The 20,321-nt window shown below is 39.0% G+C and overlaps 1 protein-coding gene across 7 annotated transcripts in view; it reads left to right on the forward strand.

Annotated features, from left to right (window-relative positions):
* Positions 1 to 20,321, forward strand: part of dab2ipb (DAB2 interacting protein b) — a 224,885-nt gene that overhangs the window by 69,831 nt on the left and 134,733 nt on the right. For 6 of the 7 annotated variants that reach the window (XM_041811069.1, XM_041811067.1, XM_041811066.1 and 3 more), the window contains one exon: positions 10,736 to 10,857. In XM_041811069.1, the coding sequence (XP_041667003.1) occupies positions 10,771 to 10,857 (87 nt within the window). In that variant the 5' untranslated portion in view covers positions 10,736 to 10,770. The remainder of the gene's footprint in view (positions 1 to 10,735; positions 10,858 to 20,321) is intronic. The other variant, XM_041811065.1, reaches the window with a different exon arrangement.

The following is a 20,321-nucleotide window of genomic DNA, read 5'->3' on the forward strand; positions in this document are numbered from 1 at the left end:
GGGAATCTGCTTTCTGTCAATAAGACAAAAATCAGCATGTCTCGGAGAGGACAGCGATGACTGTGCAGCAGCAGAACAGAGGGTAGATGCTGAATGTTCTTTGCATGTCGCTGTCATATGTAGACAGATTAAATACCCTGTGCACCAACAACTTGCTTACAACAACCTTTGTGAATTTCCTCTTTCATCACAGAGCCACTTAGCACAGCCAGCTCCAGTAGCAATAAAAGACCATAAAGAAAAAGACTCCAGGCAAAAGAACAATGTGTGTTTGTGAAGTCATTAACTGTTATTATTATATCAGCACAGCGCTTTTGCACAGCCACGCCAAAAAAAAGCTGTTATGCAAAATGTTCTTCACCATTCCTGTTTTTCCTCTCAGATGATTAACTAGTCGCTTTCATATGCCAGTCTGCCCCACAAAGTCAACACATGTCCACCTGCCAGCGTTTTACAGCATCCTGTCTTGCCTTAAAAGCAACACTCCAAACATTTTAGAATAGCATCCAGCATAGTTAGTTTTCAGACATAGGAGAGGCTTTCCTCCCCCACCTTCAGCTACAGCAGTGATATCCTGTGCTGGTGAGGGCTAAGAGGAAGGGAAGGTTAGCTGGCACTGGTCTCTGAATGGAGCGCGCCTGGCCGGGAAACATAAGGGAAACATGCAGTCTGACCCGAATCCCTGAATGTTAATGGAAGGAAGGGAGTAAGTCAGAAAGAGGTTAGCCTGAATACGGGCAGAATGAAATGTTCAAGTATAGAATGTGTCTCTACTTAAAATCATCTTTAAGTATCAGGACAACAAAACCAAACATGTCTAAGTTAGTCATAGGAACATTTGAGAGCTTTTCATTTCTTATAAAACATGATTGGCATGTGTCCAAAGTAGGGATCGACCGATACTGGTTTTTCAGAGATGACACTGATTATTAGTTGTTTCTAATCCTGATAACCAATATTTTACCAATATTAAATTCCATTATTTTGCATTTCAAACTGTTTTGGTCTCATTTGTTATTTTTCCACTGTCTTAGAATGGGGATAACTAACTGACTTCCTGTTCGGATACAGACCTGCTTTTAGTGGTACATCAAAGATTTTAACATGAATTTAACCACGGAAAAAGGAAATTGTGATGCACTGAAAATGAAACAAAACACATTAAAACGGCTGAAATGATTTCTGACTTGTCCACTGAACTGTCTGCGTTTTTAAAAGTGAAATGAGCAATTAAGTAGCACTGATTGTGGAGCCTGATTATTGCAATTAACTCGATTAATCTTGACAGTGGGGGCTACAGGGCGGCACAGGGGTTAGCACTGTTGCCTCCTGGTTTGCTTCCTGGTCAGGACCTTTCTGTGCAGAGTTTGCATCTTCTCTCCGTGTGTGTGTGGGTTCTCTCTGGGTACTCCAGCTTCCTCCCACATTAAGTTAATTGATCACTCTAAATTGGCTGTAGGTGTGTGTGTGAGCGTGTCTGGTTGTCAGCCTCTATATGACTGGCAGCCAGTCCAGGGTTTACCCCACCTCTCGCCCAGTGACAGCTGGGATAGGCTCCAGCACCCCTGCGACCCCTAATGGGATAAGTGGTATAATTTCTTTTGGAAATAGTCATTTTTACTGAACTGACTTTTAACACATCATTACATAACCACCTTTCAGCTTGCTCTGTCAACTATTTTTTTGTCTTTTCTGCAGATTTTATCACAGTTTCAGTTTGTATTTGACTCTAAATGTGCTGGACCTTTCCCATCAACTCGCTGTGAGAGTTCCTGGAGATTAGTGGGATCAGACGGAGAGATGGCTCTATTTGTTGGTAGATGGTGATAGATGATAGAGAGGATTTATTACCACTTTGAAGGGAATTTCAAAGCAGAGAAAATTAAAGAAAGAGAGCTCTGTGTTACCACAGAAAAAAATTAGGAATTGGGTTTAAAGAGAATATTTATCAGAAATAATTTAGTAAAGACAAGCATAATACATAGTCAGGGGCATATTAAAAGCTAATATGGCCAAAAGCTTTTAGACTTGGTTCAAAGATATCAGCTTTTGTTCTATCAGCTGCTGCCTGTGGACTTTTTACCCTTTGATTGACCCCATACCCAGGGAATTACCCCTTGGTAATTTCTATTTACATTTAATATTCATAACTGCAGAAACAATGAGAAAACTGTAAAAATATCCTTTATGCAGATTCATTAGCGTCCTCCAACAAGCTCTGCTTGTTTTTGAACTTGGACAGAACCCCTGATAAACCTAATGCATGATTTTCTCAGGATTAAATATTTCAAATGGTGCCACATCATTAACAATAAACATAAACCATGTGTTAATTCTGACTGTTTGGTGAAGATATTAAAAGGGTTATGCATTTGCAAGTATTAACATGTCCCATGCTCACCTTGAGATTTAGAAGAACTGTGAATCAACTATGGCAGACAGACCCCTCTGATTAAGACCGTTTGAAAGCAGCCAGCATATGAAGTACAAAGACTCTTTGATGATTTACTTCAGTGCAGATTGTAGTTTTAATCAAAGTTTTATTGAGTGCCAGTGTCTGTTTACTGTTTACTGTCATTAAGGTGGTTAGACTCAGACATAGGAGTGAGTTACAGCGAGGCAGATTTTCCATGCATTTGCAGAGATGCATTACACGCAGATGGTGAAAACATGTGGAAGCACACACTGCAATTTCACCCGGCAATTAGTTCACAGCTAAATGATGTGTGTTTGTGAGCTTTTCCTTTGAGCGGTCTTAGCAACCAGCTGCGTTGAAGCGAGGAGATTTCCTCTAAGAGATTTAAAAAGACGGAGGGGAAAATCCAGTGAAGTTAATGCAGAAAATTTACACATTTGGCTTCAATTAATGAAATGTTTGTGATTATCTTATCAGCCTTTTTAGTTAGTGAATGATTTTCTGATTTAAGAGGATCAAATATACTTGTTGGCATGGCAACAGGTATTTCAATGCCACTGTATTTGTCACACAGTAAAACAGAGATAGTATTTGTTTTTGAAGTGTATTTAAGAGTACTTTTTGTTCAAAGTTGAGTCACGGTAATTGTGGATAAAGGAGGTTTTAATGTGCCCACTTCCTCATGAATTAGATTTCATTTGGACTCATATTTCTTTTCTAGTGTCTCTGGACAGTTTGTGTAATGTTTTATCCAGAGCTGCAGCTCAATGACAGAATACAAGTTACAAAGATGAAGTGTGAAATGTCGGAAAGACAAACCTTGACTGTCTCAGACAACCTGTCAATAATAATGTTTTTCAAACTTTTTTTGCCCATGGCACACCTGAGATCATGTCAAAATCTCAAAGCACACCATCTTCATATACATGTGGTGTTCTTTGCATGTGTTATGAGACTTTTTCTTAATGTGATTGTTATTGTCAAAACACTTTGTAAGCCTCTGTTTTCAAAAGGTGGTATACAAATAAAATTATTATTATTATTATTACATGCACAACGACTACTTTACATTTTCATACAGTATCTTTAAATGATTTATAGTTGTAGTTAGAATGCAAGGCTGTTTAAATTTACAACGCTATGCCATTTGGGAACAACTAAATTACACATATAAATGCCAAATTTATATTTTTACAGCATACTTTTCCATCATGTCCGCCTTATTCACAGTTCTTGATTAAAGCAATCTACTTTAGCCAACCTTTGGTACCTGTTATAAGTCATTTTTAAACTGAATTATAAAAGAAAAAACATCATGCAGTAAGAAAATACCAGAAACACAGCAGAAAATGTTGGTTTTCTCAGAGGTTGTCTAATTATGTGATACCGGTGTGCCTCGCCACACCATTTGAGAATCACTGATATATGGTACGTATGTTTTGATCAGGATGAGACAGGACCAGCTCTTTCACACTGATATGGCTGCACAAACAAGCTGCTTTCACACATTACCTCAGCAAAGGTCTGCTGTCAGTACATCTTGTACTCACACCTTACATCCATAATGGCATCATATTGTGCATTAAAAATTGCACAAGAGGTAACCATACGTAGGCACCACATTTTTCGTACTTTGACATGTAGACATGGCCTCTGAAACTTACAGCCACTCAGACCTTAAGTAGCTCCGAAACACTAACTTTGTTTTATTAACAACACTTGTGGCACTTTTTCCACTCGTGCTTTTCAGGTTTCATCGCCTGTAGTCACAGTCATTGTCCTTGATATTATCCTGTAATTTAATACATCATCTGAATTTTTATCCCAGGAATGTTAACAGAACAGCAGTTTAATGATACCAAAGAATGCTACAAGTGCGACGGCTTTCATCAGTTGGCTGTAGACTCAGAGCATGCTGCGTTTATACATTTGGGAAGATAATAAGGATTTTATTGTGCTTTGCATGAATGGTCCATTTTGTAGTGGATGCATTATACGATAATTAGTCTTCACTGACCGCCTGATTCCTGTACTGGTAGCCCTGCATGCCATGTGCAGCAAAGCCACTGACAATTAGAATGACTGAGGGCAAATACGGCATGTGCTAGGTCCTCTTTAACAGCTTTTCTCCATGTTGTCACAAGCATGCCTTTAAAGGACACAGTGATGCACCATTTTGGAAATAAATCTTGTGGGGCACTATTGAAACTGAAATGGCAGTGCAATGAAAAGATGTAATGTAAAATAAGTGATTGCATAGATATTCACTCCCTTTAATGTGGCTGACCTAATTCAGCAGAGTTGGTGCTAGTGTTCCAACAACTAGTGAAATGGGTCTTAAGTGACTGTAGTATAAAGACTCATGTATCTGGATGGTCCAGTCTCTGGCTGATCAGTATTCCTGGCTTCCCATTACGCCTTGAGGTGCATATTTAACTGATCCGAATCTAAATAAGGCTGACTTTGCACTTGACTCTGCTTTGACTGCTGCAAGATTTAAATAATCAGCAATCTCAGAACCCACAATCAGTCATCGTCTGTCATTGTTTGACAACTATTTCAGCCTCTGGGATCAGTTGATATGCAACAGTATGCAACAAAATGCAACAATAGATGTGTTGTCTCCTAACAACAATAAAAGCTAAGGATTTCCTGGGTCGAAAACTGTCATTTTTGATTCAGTTAGCACATGAAGCTTGATCTGACACTTCAAAACAACATAATTCTGGGTTGTAAACAGCACTAATACAAATACACTACTACAGGAAGGGCTGAGTAGGAGAGTATATCCCTTACATGTTTGTTAGGTTGTTTTGAAAGACTTGACACTTGGACCACATCTCAACAGTCTCTATTTCGGTCTTTTCCCTTGTAAAGTGATGTTAAATTAGGCCATTGGATAGGCTTTCTTGTCTCTTGCATTAGATATCCCATCCCTTGAAAACAAAAACAGAACAGGCTTAACATGTCTCTTTAACACTGAGTCTAAGCTTGTTTAAAAATCAAATCCTCCTTACCTCAGCAGAGCGACAGCTCACTATTTAGAGGATCCAGATGGTTCCGGTTTTCAATTACATAAATCTGATTTAGCCATCAGGACGTCTGCTCTGTGTCGTATCCATGTTGTGTTTGTCTGCTGTTTGTTGTTGTGGACTCTGTTTATGTTAATGTTAGGCTGGGAATAATGTGGGTTGGGATGCGAGCCAGCACTCTGCACAGCGGGAAGAGCAATTCCTCCAATCGTTCTTCAATTACCGCGTGCACTAATTCAGTCAACTGGCCTGTTAAGCAGCAGACAGCTAATTTAGCACAGCTCAGCTTGACAAACACAATGTACTCCGAGTGTGCATGCGCTCTTCTGTGTGAGGCTTATTAGAAATGCTCCATATGCAGATATCACATTAGTTACGAATAATGTTGGCACAAAGTTTGCTCTATCTAATTTTTGGCTCAGTCCTCCTCAGACTGAAGCCAAAATGCAAATTGTTTCTTTTTTCTTGTGTTACATATTCTAAAGTGAAAAGTTTAAAGGCAATGTGGTAGAGAAACAGTAGATCGGGTATCCATGCAATGGCTATAATGCCACTTCACTGGCCAAGTCCTCTTGTATGCCCCAGTGCCAGTGATCTCCAGGACTGGAGGCAGAAAGATTTCAGGCTTTCCATCCATCCCTCCACCAGTCAAGGCCTTTTTTTTGTGAAAGTGATTTCTCAAGAACACTGCAAGGGATTTTCTTCAAACTATGCTCAGATTCCCACTCAGACTGAAGGATGCATCATGTTCAACCCTGATGTTTTTGGGGTCACACCTCACAAGTCAAGGTCAAATAGTTCATGTCCATCCTTTGCTTGTGAAAACAATATCTGAAGAAGGCTTTGAGAGATTTTCTTTAAGATTTAAACAGATGCCCTCTCTGACAAAGAATTAAACTTACAGTGCCTAAAGGAAGTATGTCATCTTGAAAACATTTCTGTGTAGCCTTCTCTGCATGTTTTTGGTCATTGTCTTACTTTAAAAAAAATCTTCTCCCAAGGCGTAGTTCTCTTGCAGAATGAATAAGATTGTCATACAAGATTTTCCTATATTTTTCAGCATTCATTTTATCATTAACCTTTATAAGCCCTCCAGGGCCAGCTGCTGAGAAGCATCCCAACAGCATGATGCTGCCATCACCATCCTTCACAGTGGGAATGGTGTGTTTGTAATGATGTGCAGTGTTTGGTGTCTGCTAAATGTAGAGTCTTGTCTGATGGCCAATAAGCACCATTTTGGTCTCATCAGACCAACGAACTTTCTTCCATTTGACCATGGAGTCTCCCACATCTTTATTTCTTTATATCACAATCCCTTGAGGCAAAATTACTGCACTCAGGTGATTTCAACAATTGTGAGACTACTGGCACAAATTGGCTAGACTTCTGTTGAATTCCATCCGTCACTTTCAAGGGGGTAAATATTTATGCAGTTAGTCATTTTACTGTTCATGTTTTTTTTCATTTACATTCCTATGATCTGCTTTCACTTTGAAATTAAAGAGGATCTTTTGTATTTCTTCTGTAAAAATAAATCAAAATGATGTTGAACATGATTGATTTAAAAAATAAAAGTGTAAAACATCCAAAGGAATGAATGCTTTTTATAGGCACTGCAGTTTTTGTGGGGAGGTCACTGGTCAAGGTCAAAAACCCTTCTTCTTCTTGACCACTTCACTCTCACTGTTCTGCAGCTGTATATCATCTGGAGGCATTAACTGTGAGGTGGCTGTCTTAGTTTTTTTTAGTAATTTGACCTTTTTCACAAAGTGAGGAGACTTTCTTTTTTTTTTTTTTTTTTTTTTTTTTGAGGAATTTGAATATTTCCTTTTTCAATAGCTCCTTTATCCAACCCTTATAATGGGTGTTTTTGTGACAAAGTTAAAAAGCCTCATTCTGTCTCTGTTGCATGCATTTCTATCTCTTGTGACAGTTAGAGACTCTGCAAGCACAGGCTCTCTGTTAGTTCTGTGTAGTTTGGTGGTTTCTTTACAGCATTTGATAAAATTAAAATATGTTTTTGTCAGGGACAAACTGGTTTGGCCAGAATTAGAAGTCACTATTACATTTAAAACAGCCTAGAATAAGGTTGCATAGGTGTGATGAAGACGTCTTACCATTTATGTCAAGTGTCATCATTTTCTGAGTGTACAAAGAGGATTTTTTCCTTAATGAGTTACTCACAAGGTTTTGATAACTTTAAGTGATGAGAGTATTGAGATGTTACATGCTAGATTTTGACATGATTGGTTCAAGTGTCAGAGGGGAGCTCAGATAAAAGGCTTAGTAATTATATTCTGCTGTGCACTGTGTGTTGGAGAGTGAAGGAGGAGGAGAAGGGAGTTTTGCTTCATATTAAGTCCACATGCTTTATTCAGTTCCATCCTCAAAGTCACACAACTTTGCCCTCTCAACACTAATTTCATTAGTTTCCGACGTAACCGGCTGTCATAGATCTCATTTAGATAATCTAGCACATTCTCTGTGAAGCAATGACCTCATGTGTTTCTAAAGATTAAATCAGTTTTGATATGACCTAGTTATGGACATGTTCTGCTCGCTTTAGACCTAGTCACAACCTTCACTGTGAGAAAATGTTGCTGTAAATGGGCCGAAGGCTTATTTTTCACATGCCAGAACAATCTCATTCAATCAACTTCCAATCAGTCCTTTTCGGTTCATACAAGTTCACACACTTGCTAGCATGTTGACAAAGAACTAGCAGATAGCATTGATGGCTATCTGGAGTCTGTGGAGACATGCATGCTCCACATCCCTCACATTCTTCTCGGACATGTCCAGATTTGTTTCTTTAACTAACATGCTCAGTTTTCGACACCAACAAACACTTGACAAATCGCTCAAAGCTCTTTCAGCCTGATTTGATGTTGTTTTGTGTGCAGTTAAAGAGAAAGGTTGACACGCACACAACAGAAGGTTAAACCTGGGGAAAAAAAAGATAACAAATAAGTTCAGTACACAGTAATGTCTGGGATGGGAACATCAGTAGTGGAATGCAGCAGGTGTTACCCCCTGAATAGGCTCTTTCATACATTCAGGAAGGAATAGATAGAATCATAAAACAGTGTTTGCATACAACATTTACCTGTGATCTGTTATGCTTTAAATATCTGAGGCTAATGTTTAAACTTGTAACAGAAAACTTTATGAAGTAGGAATTAAAACGCTGATCTCTTCAGTCAAGCCTATTTGGCTCCTCAAGACCAAGCATCATCATTCCCTAATAATGCTAGTTTTGAGCTGAAGGATTGTAAAAAAAAAGTACTAACATGGTTTTCTTTCATGGAATAAAACAAAAAGATTGATACCTCACAAGCTCCTCTAAATACCATGCTAGAGCTTGCTTTTGATTAACTTTTCTTACAATGATGCAGTATGCAGGGAATAGCTAGCCTAGCTCTTATCATGGACCACCAACCCTTGGCCATCGAGACACACCAACCCACCCACCTGAGAGGGAGAAAGCACATCCTAGCAAGAGCTAGGACAGGAGCAGATGAGGGAAAAAATGGGAAGATTTGAAATGTTTTTTGTGCAAGTGTTGTGTTGCTGTTGCTGTGTTTTACCATGTTTCCTACAGCCGCCATTTCTGTGTACGATAATGACAATGCCCATCACTATGCTATGAAATTCCATTCTGTCTTACTCATTTTACCACCAGTCGATCACTGATTAGTCTCCTCTGAATTAAGCACTCACTCATCACTGAGGCAAGTGCTCATAAATGTGCCGGGAAAGTGAGTCGTAACTTGTTGGTCAAACTATTTAATTAAGTTAAGACAGGAAAAGGTAGCTGGCAGTAGTTGAGCGACTACTCAGCTATTCAGCCTGCAGTTAGTGCTTATGGGAAGCCTGGGTACTGTCTTTTGACAGTACCCCGGCTTCAGCAGTACCCATTGTTGTATATTTCTTGTGTTTTACTTCAGAGAGCCTTCTGAAAAAGTTAACTAGAAAAGCCTGTTACTTGCTGTCTACAGATGTCAATCCAACAGAGAGAAATATGAGTGTAACTGATCTTCTCATTAAATTCCTTTGACGTATGCAAATGCTTGTTTTGTTCGATAAGTTGACCTTGCTGACCTTGTAAGGGGTGTGATGAGATCCTCTCATAATGCTAACAACAAAACTTGTAATAATTCTACTACTATTCAAATGATGCAGCGTTTATGTTTCACTCTGTTTCACCCAGATTTTTTAAACTACTTTAAGAGAGAAGAGAGAGAAGTTTATCATTGCCCAAAGTGGGGCTGGACAATTAATCAAGAATTATATTAAATTGCAATTTCGCCTGCTGCAATTTTCAAATTGCAGAAGTTGCAATATTTCTTTAACCTGAAATTTGAGTCAAAATACCAGTTAAAACTTTTTGTAGCAGCAGCAGCAGCAGCAGAGATGCGTTACATATCATACAATCATTCAAGACCCATCTTTTAGAATAGTTTCCAAAAAAGCCCCACTTTCTTCATTTTTGTACTTCTTTTTGGATTAAATATGAGAATGACCAAGACATTATCATTCCCTTCAGTACAATAATTCATATCCAATTTGCAATACAAAGAGTCAAAATCAGCGCAATTAGATAGTTTTTCAAAATTCTTCAGCCCTAGTTTTATCTAATATTGTGTTGGTTATAATGTAGAAGGATTTATTGCTTGTGTGTGTTGGAAAATACATAAGATGAAGAACTCAAGGAATAATTGCATTTCAAATTGCAATTGCAATATTGGGGAAAAAAATTTGCAATTAGATTGTTTTCCCAAATCGTTCAGCCCCAGCCCAAAGTAGTGACTTAAAATGAGGATGTGACACTATTAAAACAATGGATACTGAACTGAAGTGCTGTTCAAATGCACAGTTTGAGTCATGGCTAGACTAGACCTTGACCACACACAGTGCATTCAGAAACCCTCTTCACTTTTTTTCAATAGTGTTATACTCAGTACCCCATAATGACAATATTATATCAGATTTTAAGAACATTTTGCGAATGTTTTTTTATACATTTGCAAACATTTCTAAAATTCTGATTTCACTCTGTCATTGTGGGGTACCAAGTGTTGATAAATGATAATAAAACAATATTTTTGACCGTAGCATTAGGCTGCAACATAAGAAAATTTCAATCTGAATGCCCAGTATAAGCAGATATTCAGCAAAGGAGGATTAGTCATTAGAACATTTCAAAATGGATCTTCACATTTTTGTAACTTTGAGTTAAATACTAATTTGTTCCTCCAATTAAAATGTATTTCTTCTGTTGTTACAGAGTCTCCTCCAGAGAGGACGGGACGCCGACGCAGCATGCCAGGCAGTTCCTCTGACAAAACCACACCCAACATGGAGGCTACATCCACTGCTGGCACACCTTTCAGAGTCACCGTGAGTACTGTAAGTTTGCTTTATTCTATTGTCTCTTTCTCCTCTTTAAGTTTGTACTCCCGGAGCTTGCCTCCTGCTCCACCTCAGTTTGCTTCTTAGCTGTAGATCAACATTAAACGAAGGCTGGTCTGGGGTCCAGATGGCCCTGTGCCAATCTGAAACTCATTTACATCAAATGTTGAAAATGGGCCTTTGATGTTTGACATCTAACACATCACGTACAACTCCACATCTTGGGTTTACGTTCCACACCATCCTTCTACATCCTGTGGGATTTTTCATTGCTTTTCACGGAATAATTCCAGCATGCTTCATGTGAGCCACACACTCCCACACCTGTTCAAGGACAGCACTCACTCACTCACTCACTCACTCACTCACTGACTTCTAAGCAGACACACTGAGTAGTCCTTTGTCTGTCAGCTTGCTCTAATTCAAATCTGGTATGCTTTCTGCCATGTTTAATTCAATAGATAAACAGGCAGTTAATGAAGCAAGAAATTCCTCTATGAGTCATCAATTTAAAGCTAATTAGCAATTAGCAGTGCATATTTCCATTAATAAATAACGACTGGGGAGATGACGACCCGGGGGTGAACTGTAAACAGAGGATGTTAGGACAGCAGGGCCACAAGCACTCTACTCTTAGTCTAAGTAGTAAACAACAAACTAACCTCATGTTGGCTTTCAGCCTTTCTAAACAGACACTACACCTTCTAATAGGCAACAAATGCAGTAACTATCCTTCCTGTTATGGTTTGTCAATATGGAAAAAAATCATAATTTTATCACGATTTTTGTTTATTCTGATTTTTTTAAGCTTGTTGTCAAGTCATGGGCAAGAAAACAAACTTATTTCCAATATATGCATTTTAAATGCAGAAATACTGAGTTATAAGGTCAACTCTTTATTTTTAAGCATTTCTTTAGCAGCCTACCTTTTGGTCAGTGCATGTAACATTTAAATATTTGACATTTTATTGTTGGCATCTCCAGGTGAAGGGGTCTGGAGGTCTTTTTTATCTCCCTGTATTCACCAAGATAATACTATGATTTAGTTGTGTGCCCCATTTGTGTTTTGGAATCTATTTTAGTGTTCATCGTGCACAGTTTTACACAGTAGTATTTATTTTAAAACATGGACTCTAAGCAGAGTTCATACAGCTGTAGTTTTACACAGGTAGTCTGTTCATATGCAATATTACATGACAGTTAGATTAGCTTTGTTTATAAACCAATAAGAATGATAAATTCAGCTAAGTTAAACATAACCTAAAATGGGATTAATTTCAATGATACATGGTGGGCATAGTCGGACAAAAGCTCTTTGACCAAACAATTGACCAATCGAATGAAAGCTGTCAGCCCTAGTGTGTAGATCCTTTTTAAGTAGAATGTGATTCTCCTGATTTCTCAGTTTTAGCAGATCGCTGATACTTTCCATTTCTGTGTTTATATTTCTTTCATTTGTACTTTTTGATCTTCTTTTAATGCCATTAAGCATCTTCAGCTGTCAATTTTGATCCAAAAGTAGTGTACAAAGAACCAATTTGGGGGTGACTCTAAGGCTTTGCAAAGCCCACAGTAAATTATAAAATAAATCTGCAAGCTCTACGAGTGTTGGGAAACCTGCAGAGTGAGAATAAAGTGTTTCATGAAAACAGTTTTCACTTGTGAAATTACTACAGTTTGGTGGAAAGAAGATTGCTGAGTTCTCAAAAAGTGAAAATGGTGTTTGGCAAGATTTTGAATATCACCTCCTGTGTATGTGTTTATTTTTTTCTGTTCTCCTAGAAAAGACTTTTTCATCAGAAAGATTGTGAATTAAGTCATTCAGCACTTGTCATCCTGATATACCAAGAATCAATGCATGGATAAAGACTAATACAGAAAGTATAGAAGACTTAAAAGCTTGTAGGAGACAGAAAGGGTCAGATAGAGGGGCTAGATATTGATTAAGTGTCTGTTAAGCAGCTCATTCACTCTCCAGGGAGAAGCAGTGAAGAGGAGCACTGCAGCAAAGTCATCTAGTCTCATTCACACAGCCATCTTCTGCTGAGCAGCAGCAACTTCTTGTACACAGAAAGCTTTCTTCGACTGTTTTACCCTTTCCTGCACATTTCCTCCCACTGCCCCCTTCTGGATGTTAATTATAGCACAGCTGCAAAGCTCCCCATAGCTGTGCTGAATAGAACCTAATCAAAAAAGAAGGTTTCAGACCAAAACTGTGTTCAGACTGTTATTGAAAATAAGACATTAATTTGAATGTAAAAATAGATTGAATTCCAACTAATAAAATTTGTGCACATACAGTGGAGAAATGCAAAAAGATCCAGTAGATGAAAGGTTAAAAAGTTTTGATTCAAGATTTTGCAGGGGGGTATACTCTGCTATAGAAATGTCAACAAGAGAAATGTAGTCAGGCATTTATATTCTCCTCCACTCCTGCATCTCCTACTTTTAGTAATGACAAACCAGCCCTCACTTTTTCTCCCTCCAGTGAAAAGAGTTGTGGTGACATCTAAAGTACCCCTCCTAGGCCTTGAGCTAAATCTGTCAAAATGTTTTTCTCTCATGTTCTTCACAAGGACTGGGTTCAGTGTCTGCACACAGAAATGGTTGCCACACACACATATTCATACACATAAGTGCATCTTCCAGTACTTTCTCAAAAACAATTTCCCACCAGTAGGCAGTACAGTCTCTCTAAAGCCTAATCTTCCACAGGCAGTTCAGTAAAACTGCCTTAAATTTAGATTTACACTCCCCTCCTTTCCCTTATTCGATGCTGCTTTAAAGAACAGGCATACAAACCTTATCTAAGTCTGTCACGTCTATGTCCACATCCCGCTGATTGCACTCGCCGGCTGGATTGATTCTCAATTGTGACTTAGCTCCTTATCCAATCTATTCCTGACACTGTACCCCCCACAGCACCCCCTATATGCTCAGATAATAGCAGGGGGGCTAATTGGACAGGTATGTCTCTTGTTTTCATCAGGTTGTGCAAACGGGAGACAAGAGATGTGGATATGGAAGCGGGGAACACCCTGCTGATTGTCCAGGCACTGATTCTATCAGCTCCCATTAGGGATGCCGGGAATAACCAGGCTGAGGGAATAGAGTTAGCGTGTTGTGGGCATTTACTTTAATTTAATGGGGGAAAAAAGGAGATTTAAGAAAAGTAAAAGGAGAGCGATAAATTGAGACATCATCTCAGTGCTGAATTAATGGGCTTGGACAAGCTTGGAGATTGCAATGAGCTATACAGCAATCCTGTTATGTACTCCCACAAACATACAGCATGCACAGAATAAACTTTCAACTTTCTCTACATTGGTTTGGTAAAAAATAGATATATGCTATGGAAATGTATAGCAAGAGGGTAAAGTGGTATAGCACAGTGGTTTGCACGCTCCATATACAGAGGCTGAAGTCTTTTATGTGGCAGCCTGGGTTCAAAGCTGATTTTGAACTCTGCTGTATGTCTTTCCCCAGCCTCTGTTCCCTGTTACAGACTCTTGCCACTCTCCTTCTCTCAGCAAGACATGAAAAGGAATCTTTTAAAGATACAGGGAGTAAAGTTAAACTCCCTCTTGATTTGTTGTTTTCACCTGTGTTTACATCCCGCAGACAGTGGACTAATTATTGATATGGAGCTTATGTGCTTGTTTTAGTGTTGTTGCAGCTGATCCAGATTTTCCAGACTAAAAAGCTAAAAGATAGCAACTTTTTTTCCACATATTTATAGTACCACTCACTATTTTCCTGAATATCAAATCATACATACGCATGCACCTGGTTCAAATTTAAACTAAAGGGTAGGCAGTGCTGGGATGGGGGATGTATGGCCAAAGAGAAATCTTGTTTTGGTCTGAGAGATTATTGTTTAATTTGTGCCAACTTCTGGACAAATACTTTGAAATTTGCATTTTATACTGCAGCTTTAAGCTAACAAATTTGCGGGGTGATTACTTAATTTTGGTAAGATTGTGAGTGTATGAACCCTTTGACTAATATGATCATAATAAACAAGCCCGTATTTTCATTGACTTTCTGCTTCATCCACAACAAACCCTCACATGAGCCAATAAGCGTCCTGGCCTGATGAGCCAGTGTTTCCTAAAATTTGTTACACCCAGAAAAAAGATGGCACTGGCTCACTGAAGCAAACCAAAAAGTCGAGTGTGGGTTTACCCCGACCTGGTGGGAGTTTTTCAAAGTACATCCTTTGGTTCTATCACACCTTGGAGATTTCACCAACAAATCTTTGCTGATGTCCTCTTTATATGCTGGAGGTAACTCCAACAGCATCAGAGGAGTTTTGTTTGGTTCAGCAAAAGAATGTTTGTTTGAAAGAGGGGTTGCTCCTGGTGTGCTTAGGTCAAAGTTATTTGGTTTTTCAGAAAGGGTGAGAACTGGCAGGAGAGCTCTCTTTCTCACTTTTATTCAAGGAACAGACTGAGCAAAAGAAGAAACTCTAGAAGATAAACCTTGTGTAGAACTTTAAAGGAGGATTTCTTGTTTAATAACTGTGCTTTTTTACCCCTTCAACAAAACCTAATTTGTCAGAAAGCACAATATTGGATTTTTGCAGATATCCAATATGCCAATTTTTTAAACTCATTTTAGCCAATACTGACACTTATAAATTTACACCTTTTTTATTCTAAAAAACACCACGCATCTCCTGTGCAGACAGAGGCTGAGCCAAGTGGAGATGATGGAGGAGCAGGGAAGTAGACAGCCTGGTAGTTGATTTAGATTTGGTCTCTATGCTGCAGATACAGAAATTAAACTTTCTCCTTTAGAGTCATGACTGTAGTCAGGAAGTAGACTTGTCTGTTTGTTGCAGAGCTGAAGCTGTTGCTAACCTCTGGGCTAGCATTTGTCACTACAGTTCATCAGCAGCAACAAGACATGGGAGTCTGCCTTTAGTCTTCAGGAGTCTGGATGTTTATTGTTGCTCACAGCTTAAACTGAACACTCAGCCTGCTACCTATCCCTCTTTGTCTGTCTGACTTAACACCGAGACGTGCAAACTCAGTTGTTCACAAACAGAGCTACATTTTTAGAATAACGGAATGATGGCTTGTGAGAGTTGTAAAATGGACTTCGCTTATCGCAGGACCATGTCAGTTGTTCATGAGCATTTACAGAGAAAAAAATCCTCTGACACTGAACTCCTCAGTTACAGACAATCTGGAGTTTTAGTGTCCAACCTGAAAACATTTCCTCTAAAAAGAGCTGAAATGTTTGTCTTGGTCTGCTGCTGCTGCTGCATCTGCTCAAAATTAGAGACCCTAAAAAGAGCATTGTTGTGTGCTGACTGTTCTGTTCTGTTTTTGGTGCAAACCTGAAAAGCTTTGTTGTTTGAAGTAGGGCTGCTCAATTATGGCCAAAATCATTATTGTGAATATCTTAATTAGGAATGGGCCAATCCACTTCAAAACTGACTTCGATTCATCAATACGATACCAAAAATGAATTGCGATATATTTAAAAAAAAAATCTCATTCATTTATGTTTTTCAAAAGCACAGTGCACATTAATGAGAATAAGTCAAACATAAATTAAAAAACAAAAAGCTGGAGTTGAAACATTTACAAGCTGATGAAACAACAGACACATGGTATATGGCACAGTAATCATTCATCATGATCATGTTGTTTTGGCTTCATTGGAAGCAAAAACTTGAATTGAAATGGATTGAAATTTCCCAGCAGTAGCTGGAGTGTGCACCCTTTTCCCCCACATCCTCAATAAGATAAAATAAAAAATGTGCCAAACATCATCCAAACATTATCCTATTTATTGTTTCATAATCAATGACCAGTCAGCTAACATAATTTAGTTGCATCCTGAATCTCCGCAGCATCAAAATCCCCTAGAGGTTGTACAACAAGCCCGCAGGGCTGAAAGGTCAGTATAAACCAGCCTCTCCCACCCTTCAAGAATGCATGTTGAATCAAATTATCCCACCCCTTCCTTCCACTAATTAGCTGTCAACCATAGAAATGTGGAATAATTACAGAGCTCATTGAAATTCAGGCTAACATGTGACACTGTAATACCCCCTGTCAGGTAGCTGCGGCCATAATGACCTTATCATGTTTCTGGTTACGAGGAGGTGGCTGCAAAATGAAAAGCAAAGGGCTGGACATTACAGCAAAACCAATAATGTTCATGAAAGATCAAACAAATTCATAAATGGGAGCTTCTCACGAGTATTTTTGTCAAGAATTCAATCATGTTTTTCATTCCTGTATTGGTTTTTCAAGGTGCTGCTCAACCACAGGGAAATTGTTTTCTCAAGAATTAATTCTTGGAACACAAAAGAACAATGACATGTGGTATGATTTCTCATTTGGTGTCTGTGTCTATTGTGTTTGTTGAATAAGAAAAACATAACACTTGAGACTTGTTTGATTCAGTAAGATGGAATGGAAGGAATCAGATATTTTTATTTGATCAGATATCAGGATTAAACTCTGAAAAATAGTTCCTGAAGGGAGTTTTTTCCATCCTTATTCATGGGGAACTGTGTGCCCCATAAACTCTACTTTCTTGGTGGTCCACAATGAAGGATCCTGGGTCTTGTTTATACAGAAGTCCAGCTGATTGGTTCTAGTAGTCTCAAAATTAGTGAAATGTGGATCACCTGAGTGCAGTAAATGTGTCTCAAGTAACTGTAGTATGGCAACATCTCTGAGAGGAAGTCCCAGTCACTGGTTAATCAGTATTCTTGGCTACCATTACACCATGAAGACAAAAGAAACACAACTATTGGTTGGGTTCTTCACCTGTCAAAGATTTATGGGAGAGTGGCAAAGAGAAAGCCAGTGTTGAAGAAAACAGATTAAAGCTGGACTAGAGTTCAGAAAAGGGCATGTGGGAGTCTCCATGGCCAAGAGGAAGAAAGTCCGTTGTTCTGATGAGACCAAAAATTGTGCTTTTTGGCCATCAGACAAGATGATATGTATGGCAGAGACCAAACACTGCACATCACCACAAACACACCATTCCCATGGTGAAGCACAGTGATGGCAGCATCACGCTGCGGGGATGCTTCTTGGCAGCAGGTCCTGAAAGGATTTATGCTCTAGCAAGACAATGACCTGAAGCGTAAAGCTACAATACACATAAATGGTTTAAAGAGAACAAGATGAATGTTTAGTGTGGTGGAGTCAAAGCCCAGACCTCAATCCAAAAGAGAATTTGTGTCTGGACATGTAAAGGGCTGTTCACGCCTGAGCCCCCTTTAACCTGACAGAGCTTAAGCAGTTTTGCAAAGAAAAATGGAGTAGAATTGCATGTGCTTAGTGCTGTGATTGCAGCCAAAGGTGGATCTACTAAATATTGACTTGAAGGGAGTGAATATTAATGCAGTCACTTATTTTACATTTCATATTTTCATTTGAGTACCATTACTTTGTAGGAATCTGTTTTCACTTTGACTTTACTTAGGTTTTGTTTTAATTTGTTTGCCAAGAAAGCCAAATCATTTGAACCACGATCGATTTCTAAAATCATTGAAAAGGTAAAACATCCAAGAGGTTGAATATTCTTATAGGCACTGTAGTTTAGGCTTGTTTCACCAGATTGAAAGATAAATTAGAAACTTCTACTACTTATAAATTGTATCTTTTATGATATCCAACGAAGGGGGAAAGGTTGCTGATTGACGCAAGGAACCCTGACAGTTATTGAACCTACTGCTTTATCAAACACATTATATATGTATCTGTTTTATTTAGGTGTCTTCTTATTCACAGGTACCTCAGTTTCTGTGTCAGAAAGTTTACCTGTGTCTTTCTTCTGGCTGCCGTCTGCTTCACTGCCATGCTTTTCATTTACCATGCCCACATTCAACTCCTTATCTTTTTAAGCATTTTAATACTGCAGTATAATACTGTTACCATAGAGGGCAAAAAAATAATAATTCTAATAAAATTCCAAAATTCCCAAATAGTAAATTAAAACTAAAATACCCTGATATAAATGTTAGTTTTACACCTCTGTGACATTAAAGGCAAAACTGTCACAGTGGCATGTAAGCCACACCTGAAACAGCAGTGTGAATAAGCTAACCAATCATAGAAACCACAGAAAGGCAATCAAATTGGCTTCATCTGGCCATCCTCTGTTCCAGCCTTAGCTTGGTTTTCTCTGCAGCTATCGCGCTCCTCTCTGCTGAACCCTGCTCCTCCTGCAACCTTGTCACTCATTTGCTCTACTTTTCTCCTCACTTTCCCCCTCATTTATTTTCATTCTGTTGCTTTTTCTATCAACTCATGCTCTGCCACCTCCACACTGTGCTCCACTTTTTTCCCATTTACCTTGCCCCTATAGCTCATCCCTCTCTGGCGCAGCAGTCACTGTCATTTTCTCCATTTTTTGACCAGTCTCACCTCTATTTCTGTTCCTTATTTTTCCCTATATGTCTCTATCTCTGCCTCTATTCCTGCACGCTCTTTTTTCTTCTGTTCTTTCTCTTGTCATCTGGCATGAGCAGGTGCTGACAGTGAATTAAATGCTAACATTTTTGCACTGCTGCCAGTGTGTTTTACCTCTCATGGGCTTTAATCCCTTGTTAATATAGTCATCAGTCATCCTTATTGACTGATTGTAAGTTGCAATAAAGGTGACATGAGTTTTTTTTAGCATCACATGGCTGTCCACGTGCGCTAGAGAGGGGCGAAGAACCAGCACAAAATTGTAGGTTCATGTATCTGCTCTCCATTCTCTTTTTCCCTCCCTCTGTTTTTTCGAGTCAATCCATCAGGGAAGAGAAAGAAGTAAAAACAGAATATGCAGCCACTAATCAATCCAGCTAGCCTACAGGGACAGGTCTCTGTTCACTGACTTGTTTCTGTGGATGTGGAAAAAACAGAAGCATTTTAATTTGTTAGCTGTGACTATGCCAACAGCTGCGGCAGGCACACAGCGTCTCTGGAGGCTGCTGGGAAAAGGGTATGGAATTACTGTGAATTTAGAGGTGACTGAGAGATGGCCTGAAATCAGGACAGAAATGTGTCAGGGTTTTGTGAATGTGTGGGTGTCAGTGCTAAATAAATGAAGAACACAATATTCCAACTTTTACAGTTAATATTTAAGAAAGGAAATGAGATCTCAATTCACATAGTTAGCCTGTAGGGAGCCCCGGGTGCTGCTTCACATCAGTGATGACTCTGCTATGTTCAGTACTCACCTCTGGCAGGTAGTTATAGAAATAACCCACTAGCCACCTACATGTTAGTATGCCATAGTTCTGGTAAGGCAACGCGAGGCAACGTTACGTGTAGAGCACTATTCGTACACAGAGCAATTCAAAGTGTTTTACAGAGTTTAAAAACAGAATAGTTATAACATTAGAAGCATTAAAAGATAGCAAAAAGGGTGCTGGTGTAGCCTAGTGGGTAGAGCAAGGGCCCCGTTAGCAGAGGCTACAGACCTCAGTAGGGGTGGGAATC

The sequence above is a fragment of the Cheilinus undulatus genome, linkage group 17, assembly GCF_018320785.1.
Source record: "Cheilinus undulatus linkage group 17, ASM1832078v1, whole genome shotgun sequence".
Lineage (NCBI taxonomy): Eukaryota > Metazoa > Chordata > Actinopteri > Labriformes > Labridae > Cheilinus > Cheilinus undulatus.